This window comes from Poecilia latipinna, unplaced genomic scaffold, assembly GCF_001443285.1.
Source record: "Poecilia latipinna isolate Pla-1442-1.1 unplaced genomic scaffold, P_latipinna-1.0 Scaffold2150, whole genome shotgun sequence".
Classification (NCBI taxonomy): domain Eukaryota; kingdom Metazoa; phylum Chordata; class Actinopteri; order Cyprinodontiformes; family Poeciliidae; genus Poecilia; species Poecilia latipinna.
In genome coordinates this window covers 70381-86860 of record NW_015114766.1, presented here as the reverse complement: position 1 = coordinate 86860, position 16480 = coordinate 70381, and the positions used below count along the sequence as shown (strand labels likewise).

The window sequence follows — 16480 nt, the reverse complement described above, 5'->3', positions numbered from 1 at the left end:
TGTTCAAGACAGGCGTTATGTCATGTTTATGAAAGTGTCATGACAGTCTTATTCACCCCCCTTCAAATAAAGTGTTACTGGGACTTCCAACCCTATTGGTTTCATTTCTATCATTAATTCAAACTCTGATGTCTTCATGATGGCTATGATTTCCTGCGTAGCGCTGTGAAACAGATGCATCTTTTCATCAGATACAGAAAACACAGATATCCCTCGGCTGTTCTACTTTAGCAATCAGGACTTCTGTTTAAACTTGATGCAATAAAAATGCTAAAGAAGTCATACGTAAAACAAGTTCGGTTTTTCATACTGATAGACAAAGCAAATTTTAAACCCAATTGTTAATCCCTTTTCCTGTGAGTAGCAACATGTTTGTAATAGACTCATGCCTGACAATGTCAGCTTTAGATTGATTGATAGATTGAGCTTGGTTGTGTGACCATTTCCTGCTTTTGGGCCTCTCTTCTTAGATCCTTTTTTTTTACTTTCATTTGACTGCACATCTGCCAACATATGATAAAGCTAGAAACTGCCTATTCAAATTAACTGGATAAGTAGATGGTTCTATATGGATAAGAAGAGTAAACGCAAATGAACAGAACTGCCTAGGCTGCAACTCTGTGACAAAGGATGCTAGTTAATTGCAAGTGGAATCATCTTGCAGGGGAGACATTGGAAAAAAAAAATTAGCTTTTGAAAATCAAGTATTTAAAATAGATTTTATTTAAATGAAGATATTGAGCTGAACTATACTTGATGTTAGAGCACATGCTATTAGTAAAAATATATCAATTTTTGTAAAATTGAAACTAGTTGGCCATAATAAAAAAAAAAAAAGAATATTCCTGCCATATTTTTATTGAACATCTTGCACTTTTCCTCAGAGATATTATGTGTTGCAAGTTTACCTCCAGGTCTCCTTTGGTAATACAAGCCTCCTCTACTCGAAACTGAAGATCCTCCACTTTCCTGTTAAACAATTAAATATCATAATAAACACAAAAACAGTGTCTGATGTGAAGGCGCGTTCGTCTCAAATACAATTCTCACCTGCGCTCTTCCTCCAGCTGATTTAGCAGTTCTACTTTCTCCTTATCTGCAGCTTCCACCAGGGAACGGAGCTGATCCATCTTTGACTCCATCTTCAAAAACAAAACAAAACAAAACAAAACAAGAGCCTTAATACTGGCTGGGAAAAAAAATGCAATTAATCCAACATCCAAACTTGTAATTTGTGAGCCAACCTGCTCCTGGTCTTCTCTGAGCAGGCTGATCTCTTGTTCCATCTCGCTAACATGGCTATTGGCCTTGGCCACCTCGGCTCTTTCCATGTCCCTCTCACCCATTAGCTGCTCAATATGCTGCTGCTTCTCCTTCAGGGCCTCCTGCAGCGCTGTGGTGCCCGAAATCTTTCGACTATACCTAGATGACGTTTCAGTTAGCTGGTCAAACAGAAAAACCAGCGTGACCATACAGCGAGGCACCGAATAAAACAAGTTCACGAGAGTGAGGCGTCAATGTCAAGTGTGGCGACGTCTCACCAGTCCTGTCCGGCTTGGCTTGGTGCTGACGGAGGACGCCACTGAGCTCATGGTGCTGATTGAAGAGGAACTGGGGCTTTTCTTCAGCCCGGCTGGTGTGGTCACTACCTTTCGAGCTGTCGTTTTCGCTTTGGCTGGAGTTGTGGAGGGGAAGCCAATACGCGAGACTTTGTGAACTGGAGCAAATAAGCCATATTTAGCTTGGCACTGAAAATATCTAGAGACAAAAAAATAAACAAAGTGAGAATAATTCAACTGCAGAACAAAGGTGTGTGGTTTACTAAAACGACATTTCTTTTAGTCTTTCGTGAATCACGTGGCTTTCGTACCTAGTGCCAGCCACTGCCCCGTCATTCTTTCCAAGAGGTTCATCCAGTTCCACGCCACACCACTCGCCTTTGGCAAAATCCGTTTCTCCAAGGAAACGCACCACTCCTGCCTTTGTGCCACCAACCTGAGAGGGAAAACACCAAACATTAGCCAACATAATCCTCTCAACAGAAAAGCCTAAAAACCAATCCGCTTTGCTTGCTAATAAACCTCGTCGAGTGAGATCATTCCATAAAAGCAACAGAAACAAACGTGTTGAAGCTTGGAACTGGATGTTCAAACTGGACATGAATAGTTATAAAAATAAAATTACAGGAGAGAACAGCAAAGTTCTCAAGAAGCTATATTTGGTAATGGTGAGTAAATTTGCTCTGCAGCCCCATTACATGAGAAACACTTCCTGTGAGGATAGAATGCCAAACAGCCTTCAGGCAGTAACAAGAGACAAAAAAGGGAATTTGTAAGGAGGAAGGAAAGTGCTCATCAGCACTTAATTAGGCTGAAAGCACTGTAAACAGATGGTGATGGGAATTAACTTTGTAAAACTAAAACGGCTGAAAAGTGTTAGAAATGTGAAGGTGTGAGCAGTTTCACAATTGGGTCTCAATCCTGGAAAAAAAGCAGCAATGGAAACCGACTTTACCAGCACACGATCGCCCATCTTCAGCTCCCTTTCCCCCTTCTTGACGGAGCCGCTCTCAGAGAGGTTGGAGATGGAGCCGCTGTTTGTTTTTGCCAGGTTAGAAGGCTCTGCTGTAGCTGGTGCGGCGGAAGAGGCTTTCTTGGCGGTGGCAGCACTTGAGGGCAAGGTTGATTTAGCAGCAGGGGTTTGGGAGGCCACGCTTCCGACTGAAGGGGTGGGAGATGGTGCGCGGCTTTGTGGCGCAGTCTGGGTCCCGTTAGCATCGCCTTCTGTGCGGGACAACTTGGAGGGGCGCGTAAATATCCCTCGAAGGGCTTCACACTGGAAGTAGCGCACCCCTGCCACAGACCCATCGTTCTTCCCGATCGGCTCATCCAGGACAATTCCTGCCCACTTTCCTGGAGCAAACTGCGTGTCTCCCAAGAATTGTATGTAGCCAGGCTTGTTTCCATTCACCCATACTCTCTCCCCAATCTGGAACTCGTCTTCAGCGTCCTTGCCATCTCCGACAGCTGATTTGTCAGCCACAGCAGGTTTAGCTGTGTTTACAAAAAGAGAACAGAGTTGATCCATTAGGTCAATGACTTAGACAGATTGAGTTCTTTATGCATTCTTGTCAGAGATCCATCAGTCAATCAGTCAGAGTTGGAGTCTGCCAATATTCTGATCTGGGATAAATGGAGCAAATACAAACAAATCCAAGAACTTCAATCAATATAAAAGGCAGGAAACACCTGCTTCCTTCCCGAGCATAATGTGCTTTGTTGCATTTTTTCCTATTTTTGTTTCACAAGTATAGAATGAAATTTAGGCCTATATACTTCCAGCATAAGTTGAGATAATCTTACAATATCAGTGTGATTAAAAATTGCTACATTCATCAAAAAGTCTGCATTTTTTCCCCCCTCTTTATGCATTATAACTCCAAGGGAAACAATGTCTCCAACTCAAACATTAGAAAATCAGAAGTCAACATAGGCAAGGAACAGCTTGATCTGAGCATCTCCAGTTGTTGGGTTGCAAATAAAATGCAGAAGAAGAATTTACACAGTTTAATTTATTTAGCAACCTCACAAAACTTAGCAATACAGTATACAGCACACATTTCAAGAAGAAAATTCACTAAAAGCCAAAAAGGGATAATTTCGCTGATTCATACTGCACCTGTGGGTGGGTTGGTCTTTGGGGCTCCGGTTCCAGGTGGTCTTGCTATCTTGGTGGGAGCTTTGATCCCAGTGGGCTTGGCTGTGCTCATATTTCCTGCAGTGATCCAACCCACAAAGCTCGTGTCTTTCAGTGGGTGAAGGCTGATTCAAAAGCATCAAAACAGATTTCTCTGGGTCTGTGATGGTGAAGCAGTTCTCTCCTCAAATAATGAAGGGATAAAAAAATAAACAAAAATAAAAAATAAAAAAAAAACAGGAAAAAGGGGAAAAGGGAGGAAAGCTTCTGCTTACAAAAAAGGAACCCTGTTGAGACAGAAAGACAAAGCAAAACTCTATTAATTTTTTTTGTAGAGCCACAGATCAATAATGGACTAGCAATGTCAACTGTAAATCAATAATCTAATGGCAAGCAGAAATATCCTCCGATCACCGTCATTTACTTTGATTTTAGCACAAGCATTGTGTCTCTATTATGACAACAGGCTTCACAGAACACAGAGTCATGGATCTAAAAATATCCTGGCAGAAAGGCCAGCCGATTTGCCGCCTTCGGTTAAGACATCGTGAAGTTTTTAATGCTTCATCGTGTGACCTCGATGAGAAGCAACACTGATATAGAAATGTTCTCTCAATCATTTTGCCGTCTAAAATCATGCATGGCTCGCTGGCAGCTTTTCTAAAACGGGATTATGGCCGAAACACGACCAGTACCGGCAGCAGATTATCCTGTTTGTCAGACACAGCAGACACCAACCAGAATAAGGCTCAGTCACAGCCTCTGCTTGTTGTTTATCACAATGCTTACATTAATGATAGAATAAAACATGCATTTAGCCTCCCTGACGCGAGTTTCAAGGCTATCTAATGAGAACTCTGGACCTATTCGTGTGAATATTTGCTTTACACAGAGAGTGATACGGCAGAAGGGGGAGACAGAAAAAAAGGAACCTGAAGATTGAGGTTCCTGATGAGTGAAAGCAAAACAAACAAGAAAACATGAAGCAAAGCCGAGCACAGGAAATTAATTCTTCACAGCACATAGTTGCGACTGTCCTTTTGCAGCTTTCATGTCACCATTTCTGATATAGCAAAACAAGTTTAAATGTTTTGAAGAAATGGCATCAAACATGCATGACATGTCGGCAGGCTTTACAATCCCCTCCCAGGAAAAATACCACAATAGTTCACACACCACAGAAATTTTGTTCAGCAGGTTAAGGAAAACAGAAGCATACCTTTCGATCATGAAAACGCTATAAGAGCTACGCCGTCTTTAACTGTCAAAACAATAAAGAAGTGGCAAAGGGTGGAGACCTCAGGAAAGAATCAAAAGTTGCTGGACAGATGACATGTCATGGTTGGAAGAAGTAACAGAGGTTCGTGATGTCTGGACTCTTCTGCTCAGACTGCTGCCTCATGCAACACAGTTACACAAAAACCGAAAGAAAAAAAAAAGTTGGATAGAATAAAGAGAAGCTCTTAAATCTCCCCGAAGACAACTGTGAAAAAAGGACAGCCATCTACAGGCATGACTTGGTCTGAATGCGGTGTTCCAGTTTTCTCTTTATGCGTCATGAATGATTCCCATCAGACCTCTCCCTTCAAAAGGAGGTCAGAGAAATAATGAATCTCTCTTTTTTTTTTTTTTTTAATCCAACTGAGATAAAATAAATAACAGTTGAAATGCTTGCATCTGTTCAATTAATGTCCAACACAGACCTTTAAAGTTTTGCGAGATGACTTTTTAGCTGTGATTGGTGAGCTGATGCGGTCAACTACAGATGATCCACTTGGGTGGAAAATTTTCCCAGTAATGTTAATCTTTTGCTTCTGACTCCTGGTCTAATCTACAGCTTGAATTGAAGCCAAATTCCAGTGCTTTGTAAAATTTTCGAGAAAGATAAAGGTCAAGCGTCACATTTTAGAGGTAGAATACACAAATATGTTGAAAGAAACTCTCTCTGCTTTCCACACTTTTTACCCAAGGATTATTAAACGACTAAGGTCTTGGATTTAAGGGAAGCGGCAACCCAAACAACATTAGCTGAGGTCTGCAGTTTGCATTAAACCAATAATCTCTCTCTAAGCGTTCCTCCTGCATGTTTACCCGGGTTATTGAGCTTTAGATGCGACATCTTTTCTAAGCGTTGAAGCCAAATGAAAGCGAGAGCATTTGACTGAAGCTGCAGTCTGTAGTACTTCAAAAACCACATGTGCAGCATTAACTTTAACTTTTAGAGCTAGAGCACGTGCAAGAAACTAAGCTACATTACAACCATATTACTGTGGCACAGTTAAATACAATTAAAACACAGGCTGATTATGTGTGGAAATGTGAGACCTACATGTACTGTTAGCAAAAAATGAATAAATAAAAAATCTCCATTCTGGTGACACGGTTGTTGGAAGAAATGGTGGAGAAACAATGCTGGACAGAACTGAAGCAGGAATTATAATGCTGGCAGAACCTTTGACAGTTTCCAATTATAACCTTTGTCACAAGCCGTTATTCATCAGTGGTGAATTACAGGCAGACAGCGCTCGCCAGATTCACCAGAGAATCCTTTTACACCTCTGCTGTGCTGATTCTTTTAAGTCTCCAAGATATCGCTCTCAGACAACATTTTTCCCGACTTCCTCCCAACTAAATGACACATAGATCTTCACTTTATGAATTCGACTCTTTGGAGGCACCGTTTTCCCCAATGTTGTGTCCGCTTTCTTCCTTCTTACATTTTTTTCCCCTCTTTAGACATTTCTTGATTTTGAGTAGTACTGTTGTGTCCTACAAGGCCAAGCAAAACTAAAATAGAAAATGTTATAATTATCATATTTGACCTTCGAAATGAAAAGTACCGAGTGATCACTTCAGTAAAAGCCCTTTACTTTTTTCTAACCAATGTAAACAGAAACACAGACTGTAGTTTGCAAAACAGAACTTCAATCCCCACATGGTAGGAATACTGAACTGAACCTCTTCATTATGACAACAGCCTTCATGTTTAAAGTGAGGGTCAAAATATAGTGCAGGCTCAAGTAGCAGTTTTGCAAACCTCCCCCAAAATCGTGAATTAAAAATACAAGATGAAAAAATGTCCATACATTTGTCTTCACAACATAGAAGAGCTGCTTACTGCTACCCAATTTGAAAGTGGAAATTGTTACACAAACCAGTAGGCTTTCATTCCACAGTGTCCTTCAGTGGGTTAATATTAGCCCGTTACTTAATGAACAAGCAACCAAGTGCAGCAGGTTCACATACGTCAGGCAGGACACCTCCACAACCCATAATTGTTGATGTACATGTTTACTACCTCAGGTGGAAGGAAAGACATTTCTTAAAATGTCTCACCCCCCCCCCCAAAAAAAAATAAGAACACCTTGTAATCTGAAGTGTCTCTCACTCCTTTTTGTTGTCACAAAGCAAAGCCAAACTGTAGCTCTTCCTCAGTGAGGAAACATCTGCTGGGATGATTACGTAGGCCCCTGCTGGCACTGACAGAGGAGGTGTAGAAAAGAAAACAACAGAAAGAGAAGCAGCAGAAAGGGTGAGATTCTGTCTTAAGTTTGATCAGTTCCGAAATCAATCCTCACAGTCTACATACAGACGTAAGACACAATGTCCAACCAGAATATTGGATTTTCTTGAATGATTTTCTTGAACAGTTATATTTTTGTGAATTGTTCTTCAAATGAAAACAATCTGATGAATAGTGAAAATCAAATCTACACAATAATGGCTTGTGGATACCCTAATGTTCTTTTTGTAAATAGGAAGGAAACTAGTAAACATTCTTGGCAAAACACACTGCAGTATAATAATCAGTCCAACAGAAACTAAGCTGCTTTTCTCTGAATCAGAAAGGCAAAATCATAAAAGCCGAAATCAGACCTTTAAACTACAACACAGATCCAAAGTCCATTATAGCACATCTGCTTTAGTGACGCATTACAGTCTTTCAGTGTGATTTCGTTTTAATGCGTTTCGTTTCAAGTCAAACACATGGCTTATTAGCACAACTTGTTCACCTCATTGCCTGAAGCTAACGGATTAGAATCAGACGATGAGGTGGCACATCTGGTAGCAGATGATGTACTACCAAAAATCTCAGCTAACTCGCCTTACAGTCTTCTTGAACAGCTTGTTTCCAGGGAGGCACTAACGTTTAAAAACGGTCAGAAGATTCCCTCACCTTAAAAAACGTCGTGAGCCGAGCGAGTGGAACAAATTCCTCAAGTCTGAAAGACTCCGCAATGTCAGCGAAGCCCAGACAGGAACACTGCTGCTGTCACAAGTTGAGCGTCGGCATTACGACCAGCGAGATTGGCTCACCTGTGTGGATAGTTCCGCAGTCTGTTGCCTTAACTGTCACCTCCCCGGCTTATTCGAATCCCCAATCTGATGTCCCGCTGACAAACAGACGTGATTAGTTGCTAAGTAACGTAAGGCCCGAGCAGTGCAAGCCGGTGGTCGGAAGAGCTCTTAGCTACTTAGCTTAACTAACACCTCAAGTAACGTCAACAGCACCTGAACAACTTTCTCTTGGTGTGACCAATCCTGCTAATCAGACACAAACGGACCGAGAGACACGCGAAAATACACAATCTCGGTGGGAGTTACTACTGACCTGATACGTTCCCAAACAGGCTCCGTCTTCAGGAGAGAGAAAAAATATGATCTGGCTAGCTAGCTAAGTAGAAAACTACGACTGCTCTGATCCCGCACGAGCAGCCGCCTATTCAACGGCCAACAGGAACGTCAGGGTGGGTGCTGACCAAAGATGTTCTATTTAAACAAGACCAAACACTCGCTTCGCAAATATTTGCCACGTGAATAAATCCTTCAATAAATGATTTAAATTAAATTAAAAAACACTTAGATACATGTCGATAATTTCTTACAAATAAAATTGAATGTAAAAGTTGTTTTTTAAAAATAACGTTATACATATTACAATTGAATGAATAGTTAATGTTTTTATTAATTTATTTACAACCCTATGTTACAGTTTATCATAACTACGCTTTATTTCTCAGCCTTCCCAATTAAAGTCAGGGGGCGGGACTAATGCTGCTTTAGACATACAGTAGACAAGGTAATTGGTTTGTAGTTAAGTGTGCAGGTTAAGCAATCAGATATGAAGTTTAAATACTTCATGTATGCCAGTGTTTTTCAAGCCTGGTCCTCAAGGCACACCGACTTGCATGTTTTAGACGTTTCCCTGCTTCTGCACACCCCATTCAGATGATTGCGATTCAGCAAAAGCCAGTTAATCAGCCATCAATTGAAATCATGTGGGCTAAAGCAAGGAAATGCAGGGCAGTGTGCCTTGAGAACCAGGGTTGAAAAACACTGATGTTTAAATTCTGCATTTAATGATATTTATCAAATTTATATTTATTCAGTTGTCAAGAGATTTAGTAGCAATATTTTCTAGTTTTGAATTTAAATTTTATTAAACCACAATGGCATGCATGTGGAAATAACCAGCACCAGATTTTATACTTTAGCTATCGATAGCCAAAGTTAGCATCATCACCCTTCCAGTTGGTCATAAATATAAAGGCGTCCTTGAGGTCACCACTAGAAAAGGGAACAATTAAAAATACCATCATTTATTGCTTCAAAACATAAAGACATACAATTAAAAATGTTTTTATATGCTAGTCTGTGCCACCGTCCTGAGATGTTGGAGCTCAGCCACCCTATGGAGGAGTGATTTCAGCAGCTTGCATCTCATTGCTTTCAGGAAGAATCCATGTGCTCCTGGCCACAGCTGATGGTTACAGACCCATTAATTCTTCACTCTCCATCCTACTTGTAAGACAACAACACATTTAAACGTATCCACCTGTTGCAAAGACAGACCCCTGACCTGGAGGTAGCAGTAGACCTTTTTGTGGTTGTGAGGCCGTTTCACAAATTACTGATACTTTGAAAAAGGAGGAGCTTAAAGAGAGGCTCAGAGGTCACTATAAGGACTATGTACTTGTATCCCTTCTGGTGTACGAACCCCTTATGATCCCCAGTAATGAGCTGAAGAGTTTTCCTGGGATGAGAGATGTCTCTTCAACCACCCTCTTAGGGCTGCAGGATGGATGATCTGCATTTCACTGTGGCAAAAATCTGGAATGGTCAAAACGATTTCTACGGCACATGCCAAGCATGACTGGTGGTCCAGTTCCTTTGCTTCGTAACCAGTTATCCATCCCAGTAAAAACGTAGGCAAAGTAGTAAAATAAAGGCAGAAAGTGAGAACACAGGCATGTTTACTTAAAACCTTCAAAGCAATCCAAATTTGACAAGAAAAAAAAAAGTCACTTAAACATGACCATATAAAAATTAAACACTATACAGATTTACATAAAAAACAACAAAAAAAAAGCATACAAAAAGGTAATGTTACTGCAGCAGAAATTTAAACTGTGCATTGTAGCCTTATATATGACAACAAATAAACAAAAAAAGATCAAGTTTAGTGAGGATGAGAAATTTTGGTTTTAAAATGTTCATGTGTTCGGAATCGATGTGAGAAACATTTCATTTTCTCTTGGACAAGCTTCGAGGAGAGCCTTTTAGTAAGTCTCTGATTCTCAGGTACGTTCCAGTGGCTTCAGCCACTTCCGTATATTCAGGGGTGTCTTCAAATTGAACAATGCCAGCTGCAAATCTGCTCCGATGAGGAACGGCTATGATCTTCTCATGACTAGACAAAACATCTCCAGCCCCGTCATTTGGGATCTCTGCATTTGGCCTGTCAGGGCTGTCATCTTGGAGTCTGACAGGTTCTACGTCGGGGCTCTGAGGACTTTCGTCCTCTACTTTTATGGCCTGATAAATTGGAATCGAACTCTCTTGTACAGCCGGTTTCTTTTGATTCTCACTGTCACAGCAAGATTCAGCAGGTCTCGCCGTGTCTACCATCTCATCAACATCTTCCATTTCCGTGTCAATGTGTGTTGATGTGGAAACACTGGGCGAACTGGGAACAGGTGTACCTAAAGCTGGTGTCTCACTGTCGCTATTTGTGGCTGTGTCAGCATTTTCCAGAGCCGCCCAGATCAACCTCTGCTGCTCTTCTAGTTCCTCCAGAGTCAGGTCGTCTTCTGCTGCCTCGACAGTCTCATCTGCTAGCGGCACTTCCTGCCTCTGCAGAGCTGGAGTGCCGTTGGTGGGAGTTGGTGGAGGTGTCCCTTTAGGGAGAGGTGGGCGAGTAGGCGTGGAGGGAGGAGTGCCCAGGGGGAGTGGAGGAGGTGAGCTGTAGCAAGGGGAGCCTGGAGGAAGGGGTGGTTGGAACTGGAAGTCACCAGATCGATATATATATGGTGTCCCTGGATCTGGGAAAAGCACAATGGAATTACTATTATTCTGCATTTCAAGTCAAGTTTTTGCAAGACATAAAGTGAACATCAATTCTGGGAAATGTTGCAATACCAGATTCAATGTCCATATCCGAGCTTCTGTCTGAGTTTTGATCTGGGCTAGACTTGGTCTTCTTCCTGAGATGAGGGGATGAGTCGAACTCTTGACGCCTTTTGTTGGAGGAGCCACCAGGCTGTTGGCAAAGAAAACTGAGATTTTAGGGCTCTGATCAAGCAGTGCAGCCAAAAACAAGTTCCTCACAAAGTCAATGACGTTTTCCAGTTCAAAGAGTATAGCTGGACAATACATAAAAATGTATCAGGTAAGGGTTTCATATCAGGCAATATCGATGATTATTGATTAGGTTTTTTTTATTTATTTGAACATCTGAAGTACTGCTAAACCAGTCACATCATCTCTCTGGTTTTATCCACAGTTTTCTTTTGCACTATTTTCTACTTTCAGACCACATTGTTGTTTTTTCATTTTTAAGCAGTTATGAGGCATGAAGGCAAGACCTGAAACTGCTGCTGCGCAAGCTACTCAACAGGTTGTTGCTAGGTAACCAAAGAGTGAGTGAGTTGCTAGGTAACTGATGAGTGAGTAAGTTAGTTAATGTCATCAACCGTGCTTAACAGGTCGTGAAATGTTAAGCAGCTAAAGCCTTTTCTCTGCCTACATCTCCCAGGATGCTGTGCAGCTCTGGATCAGATTTCAGTGAAATTACCAAACATTCTAACTGACGTTAAAGATTATGTGTTTATCGTGATAAAGGTGATGATTTATTATCTAGCCCTATCAAAGAGCCTTCCTTTATAAAGCCTTGTGCTATTGCTCTTGCTGTCCTTATGTTGTAGAAAGTTGATGCAGACATTGCATGAAAACGTATAGAAGAACTAGATGATTTGATATTGTCGAGTTTGGACATAAAGAATGAAAAGTCAAAACTCTAAGCATTACCTTAGGGAAGTTGTTGGACAGGTAGGCTGCATAGTTTTGCTTCATGTGGCTGGTCTGCATTGGAATCGAACCATAATGCATGAACTCCTGGAAGTCAGACAAGAACACAACTTTTTAAAAACGCAGAGCAATTACACCAGATCTTTCCAAAACTTCCAAATTTAAAACTATGTAGTCAATGCAATAATGGATATCTAGAACATTTTTCCTAGATCTATTATTATTATTATTTTTTTAATTCAAGACTACAGTACCTACAGATTAAAAAAAAAGTGTGCTCAGTATATAGGATTTAGTCTGAAATGTACTTACATCTTTAATTTGATGTGCAGGCACGTTAAAGCCAGGGAAATCCACCAGTTTGGAAACATCGTAAGAAATGTTTTGTGAAGTGCTGCCGACATCATCATTTGATACTACAAAAACAGGAGAAAAATACCTTGTGAGAAGGTCCAAATTTTGTGCAACCATAATACATGATAATTTTATATATAAAAAAACAAACAACCCCGCCCCCTCCCAAAAAAAAACAACAAAAAAAACTACAGGAAAACATGATTACAAACAGAAAACGTACCATTTCCATCATAGAGTGATAAACCAGAGTTTTCCATCTCTGCCTCTTTGAGCCAGCCTGGTGGGTAACCCAGCTGCCTCATCCGATAAATCAGAGGAGGGAGGGTGTTGCCGGCTACTCCCAGTGCTGCTAACAGCTCCTCGCTGTTTAGAAATTAAAATTAAACATAATTAATTCATAAATATAAACAAATATGCACCCTTTGATTTTAATGGAAGTTATGTGTGTGATCATTGTTTCTTCTGGTTTGCACAAATTATCAATCCTACCTTAAGACTCCAGGCTTGAATTTTCCGAAGCGCTCCTCGACTTCATCGGCATGGTAACGCTGGTTGCTCTGAGTGACTTGGCTCAAGTTCTGATTAAACGCTTTTCTCCTTTCATTTATCACAGCCATGTCTTTAGGCTAGGGAGGGGACAAAGTATAAATGCAGAAAATCAAGTAGTGGTTTTCCTTGTTGAGAGTTTTACTTGGATTCCTGCCATATTAGCAGCTCCAGTCGAGTACCTGGGGACAATCTCTGAGCTGATGAGCGCTGGAACCACAGTTGAAACACATAGACTTGGGTCTGTGAAAATAATCATGCCACAAATGTAAGCATTTTAGTAGACAAATTTGAAAACTTTATAAATAACTTAAGTCTTTTAACCTTTTGTTTTTAGTTTCCATTTCTAGTCCATCTGTTCCAATAACTTGGTTATAAACCTGCTGGTAGCTGTGCAACAATTCAGGAAGGTGTATTACTTTTTTTATTATTATTATTTGTATCAAATATACTTTGATACCACAGTTAAAGATATTTGGTGAATAGTAATTTATTGATTTTTTCTGTCTTAGGTTTTTCTTGAAACCCAAATGTCACCCAAAGCAAATCAGCTACAAAAATCCTTGGGAAAATCCTAAATAATCAATTTCAAAGATACGTTGGAACGTCCCATCCATCAGTCAGCTGGGGGTTTTCATTCACCAGAGGCTGTCCAAGTTTGTCAACACTGAAGGTAGAAAAATATAAAACACTCCCAACAACCTAAGAGACAAAACAGTACAATAATATAACATTTTCCTTTTCTTGAGACAGCATGTTCTGCTTTTTGTGGAGATAAATTTAGGCACTTACTTTAAAGGCTTCTGTTGTAGTTCTCACACTACTGGAGGACAACTTATCAGGATCTTCATCCAACGCAAAAGCTGAATTCTTCAGAAAGTGAAACATGTTTCAGTGGAAGTTTATTTAAAGGGATATCTTAAAGTAAAGTTAAAAAGGTTAAAAGCAGCCAATATCTCCCCTCCAGTAGATTATTATTTCAGCATCTTCATTTAGCATAAATCTGTATTAGTTAAGACTATGAGGCTGAAACTCATGGCTTGAAGTGATACCCCAGAGCTGCTAAGAGCAAAACTGACTTTTGGTGTATAAACAATTCCAAACAAAAAAACGTCATGGTGGCTTATACAAGTGCTACTTTGTGAGCCTTTAAGTCGCTGGCATGTTTGTGTTGGGCTGTGATTTGAAAAGCCACTGATTTACACAGTAAATTATTCACATGATATGAAACATGGCAAAGTTGGAACTAGTATAGCAAAGTAATTGGTTTGCAAGTGAATTAAATTTCTCAATAAGCACACACTTAAGGACATGTCCCTACAAAACTCTGGCACTTGTTGCTCTGCTTGCAGCTGCACCTTTAATTTCACAAAGATTAATCTGTGGTTTCAACAACATGGTTCAAGCACAGAGAACACACCACATGGTAGTTGGGCTACAACCAAACAACAAGAAAACAACTTTGGAAAAAGCCCCAGACTTAACGCATTGTATTTGCATTCTGTTATATTATATTATATTACATATTATTTATGATAACTAATTACCTATGTTATCATAGGTAATTTATTAGTTTATGACATCTCTATTTTCATCCGTGACTGGAGTCTGAAACAGAACATAGCCTCTTAAACATATACAAATGCATAAAAAATGATCGCTGATAAATTTAAAAGCATAGAGATCCACAAATTAAAAGTGAATTAAACTACATTTTACATTCTATATTCGTAAGGCTCAAAGATCTTCCTGGTCTGACCATGACACAAAGACAGCCAGCTGCCTGTATTCCTCCTTACGATGATCCTAAAACTCAAGCCTGGTGATGTTTGCCGCTAAGATGAAGGTGCAGCTATTACAGTTTTTCTTTGAAAGTGTAAAAAAATAATAATCATCTGTGAGAAATACTTTACTTTTACCTAAGAATGCATTTTGAAAAGTCACACCATTAACCCATGCAAAGCAAAATGGCTTGCAGGAAAAACTTTGTATATTAAAATGGATATGCTGATTTACCACAGGTAAGATATTGACAGCTTATAACTCTCTAGCATAACCACACTTTAGACAATCCTGGACTATCAATTTAAAACACAATTCTGAAAATACAAGAAATTTCTAGTTAAATACCTGTGGTTTCATGTGAAACACTGATATCTTCTTTTCATTGCCTGGTTTCTGGTGCTTCAAAATGACACTGCAGATGCAGTCTTCGATTTCTTGGCGACATTGTCTTGAAGAGAAGTATTATTTAGTATTCGTTCTTTTAAACCTTTGTTTTGAGCTGTTCAATCTGAAACAAACCTTTTTGTTTCATTAAAATGATAAAAATGCGTCTACTAGCTAATACGGAAGCTACCAATCATGCAAAGTAACAGACTCTACATCTATTCCAGTAAATTTCTTACATATTATTTAAAAGTACAGACATAACGAAAAACACACAAATGTTAGTTTCTATTTGACGGTCTCCCATCTTATTGTCCTCAAATAAGACCCTCTGAACGGTGCAACATTGAACTTACTTTGATATAATATTGTTGGTGAAGAGGATCTGAAGAAGTGGACCGTCGATGTTGACATCTCCCACTGTGATGCCGCTGTAAAGGCAGGTAGAAATGTGCTTCAGTTAGGTTTCGTTTTAGCTAAAGTAGACACAGTCAGCTTTACAATTAGAAGATTACCTCGGTCGTGTCAGGATGTTGAGCTTCCGTCTTAATACTTTATGTGAGCTAAACGTTAAAGAAATAGAGAGACACACGCAGCGAAAAACAATTGCATATTTTACAGCTCGAGAGCTTGCAGTCAGGGCTAGTGATAGCAAACATGCTACACTGACGCAAGGATATTCTCCTCAGAAAGCCTCTCGATATTATCTTCACACTCTTCCAGCCTGCTCCGGAGCTCGCTCGCCTCTTCGTTTTCTCCATCATCCTCTGTGAAGCGAATGTGTCTTGAGACCGGTGGAGCAGAGTCCTCCAGTTGCTGAAAAAGCTCACTGTCTCCGAAATCAACTTCGGCCATTTTTAGGCTTCCAGTGCTAAACGGAAGTTCAGTCATGAAACGAACGATTTTGTGCGTTCATTGGTTATCTCCCTGTCACGTGATCTGACTAGATTCGCTCATTTAATCCCACAGTCATGTATTTCAGGTTAATAGACGTCAAACAATGTGAAACAAGCTTGTTTTTCATCCATTAATAACATAAAGTCCAATTAAACGCTTAACATGATATAATTCAAGCACTTATGAAATATTTAAGAGATACAAAATTAGTTGAGAGGATTTAGTATATATGAGTGTGTGAGTGTTAAAGTATGTATATTGTATAATTATTTTTAAGGTTAGATGATATATAGGATAAAATGAATTTCTGAATTACATCTTCGTCCAGTTGATGGCGGTAATACACTAAGTATATAAACTGCCAGAAAACGCTATAGAAGAAGAAGAAGAACGCTTAAACTACACACAGTCCAAGTATCTTGAAGTAATGGTTGCTATGGCTATCAGAGCAAAGGGGTCTCTTGGTAAAAATGCATGCCACACTCTTCATAATTTTGTTTTAAAAATG

The 16480-nt window shown here is 39.9% G+C and overlaps 2 protein-coding genes across 7 annotated transcripts in view; both read right to left on the bottom strand.

The window, feature by feature from the left end:
- The window catches only part of clip1a (CAP-GLY domain containing linker protein 1a), a 26940-nt gene extending 18492 nt beyond the window's left edge, over positions 1-8448 (bottom strand). For 3 of the 6 annotated variants that reach the window (XM_015017498.1, XM_015017502.1, XM_015017503.1), the window contains exons 1-8: positions 8309-8448; positions 3679-3983; positions 2515-3053; positions 1871-1995; positions 1542-1758; positions 1245-1442; positions 1051-1142; positions 909-969 (exon numbers count right to left, since the gene is read on the bottom strand). In XM_015017498.1, coding sequence (XP_014872984.1) covers positions 909-969; positions 1051-1142; positions 1245-1442; positions 1542-1758; positions 1871-1995; positions 2515-3053; positions 3679-3769 — 1323 coding nt within the window. In that variant the 5' untranslated portion in view covers positions 3770-3983; positions 8309-8448. Of the gene's footprint in view, positions 1-908; positions 970-1050; positions 1143-1244; positions 1443-1541; positions 1759-1870; positions 1996-2514; positions 3054-3678; positions 3984-7873; positions 7992-8013; positions 8111-8308 lie in introns of those variants that run through there. The other 3 variants (XM_015017501.1, XM_015017499.1, XM_015017500.1) reach the window with 3 other exon arrangements.
- A 1632-nt stretch (positions 8449-10080) lies between these two features.
- Positions 10081-15970, bottom strand: zcchc8 (zinc finger, CCHC domain containing 8). The gene is made up of 14 exons (XM_015017504.1): positions 15756-15970; positions 15591-15633; positions 15432-15506; positions 15037-15139; positions 13699-13776; positions 13505-13608; positions 13231-13296; positions 13089-13149; positions 12850-12986; positions 12581-12723; positions 12316-12419; positions 12004-12090; positions 11116-11236; positions 10081-11018 (listed from the first exon to the last, which is right to left on the bottom strand). The coding sequence occupies exons 1-14, from the start codon at positions 15964-15966 to the stop codon at positions 10222-10224; spliced, it is 2130 nt and encodes a 709-aa protein (XP_014872990.1). The 5' UTR covers positions 15967-15970; the 3' UTR covers positions 10081-10221.
- Positions 15971-16480: the final 510 nt, after the last annotated feature.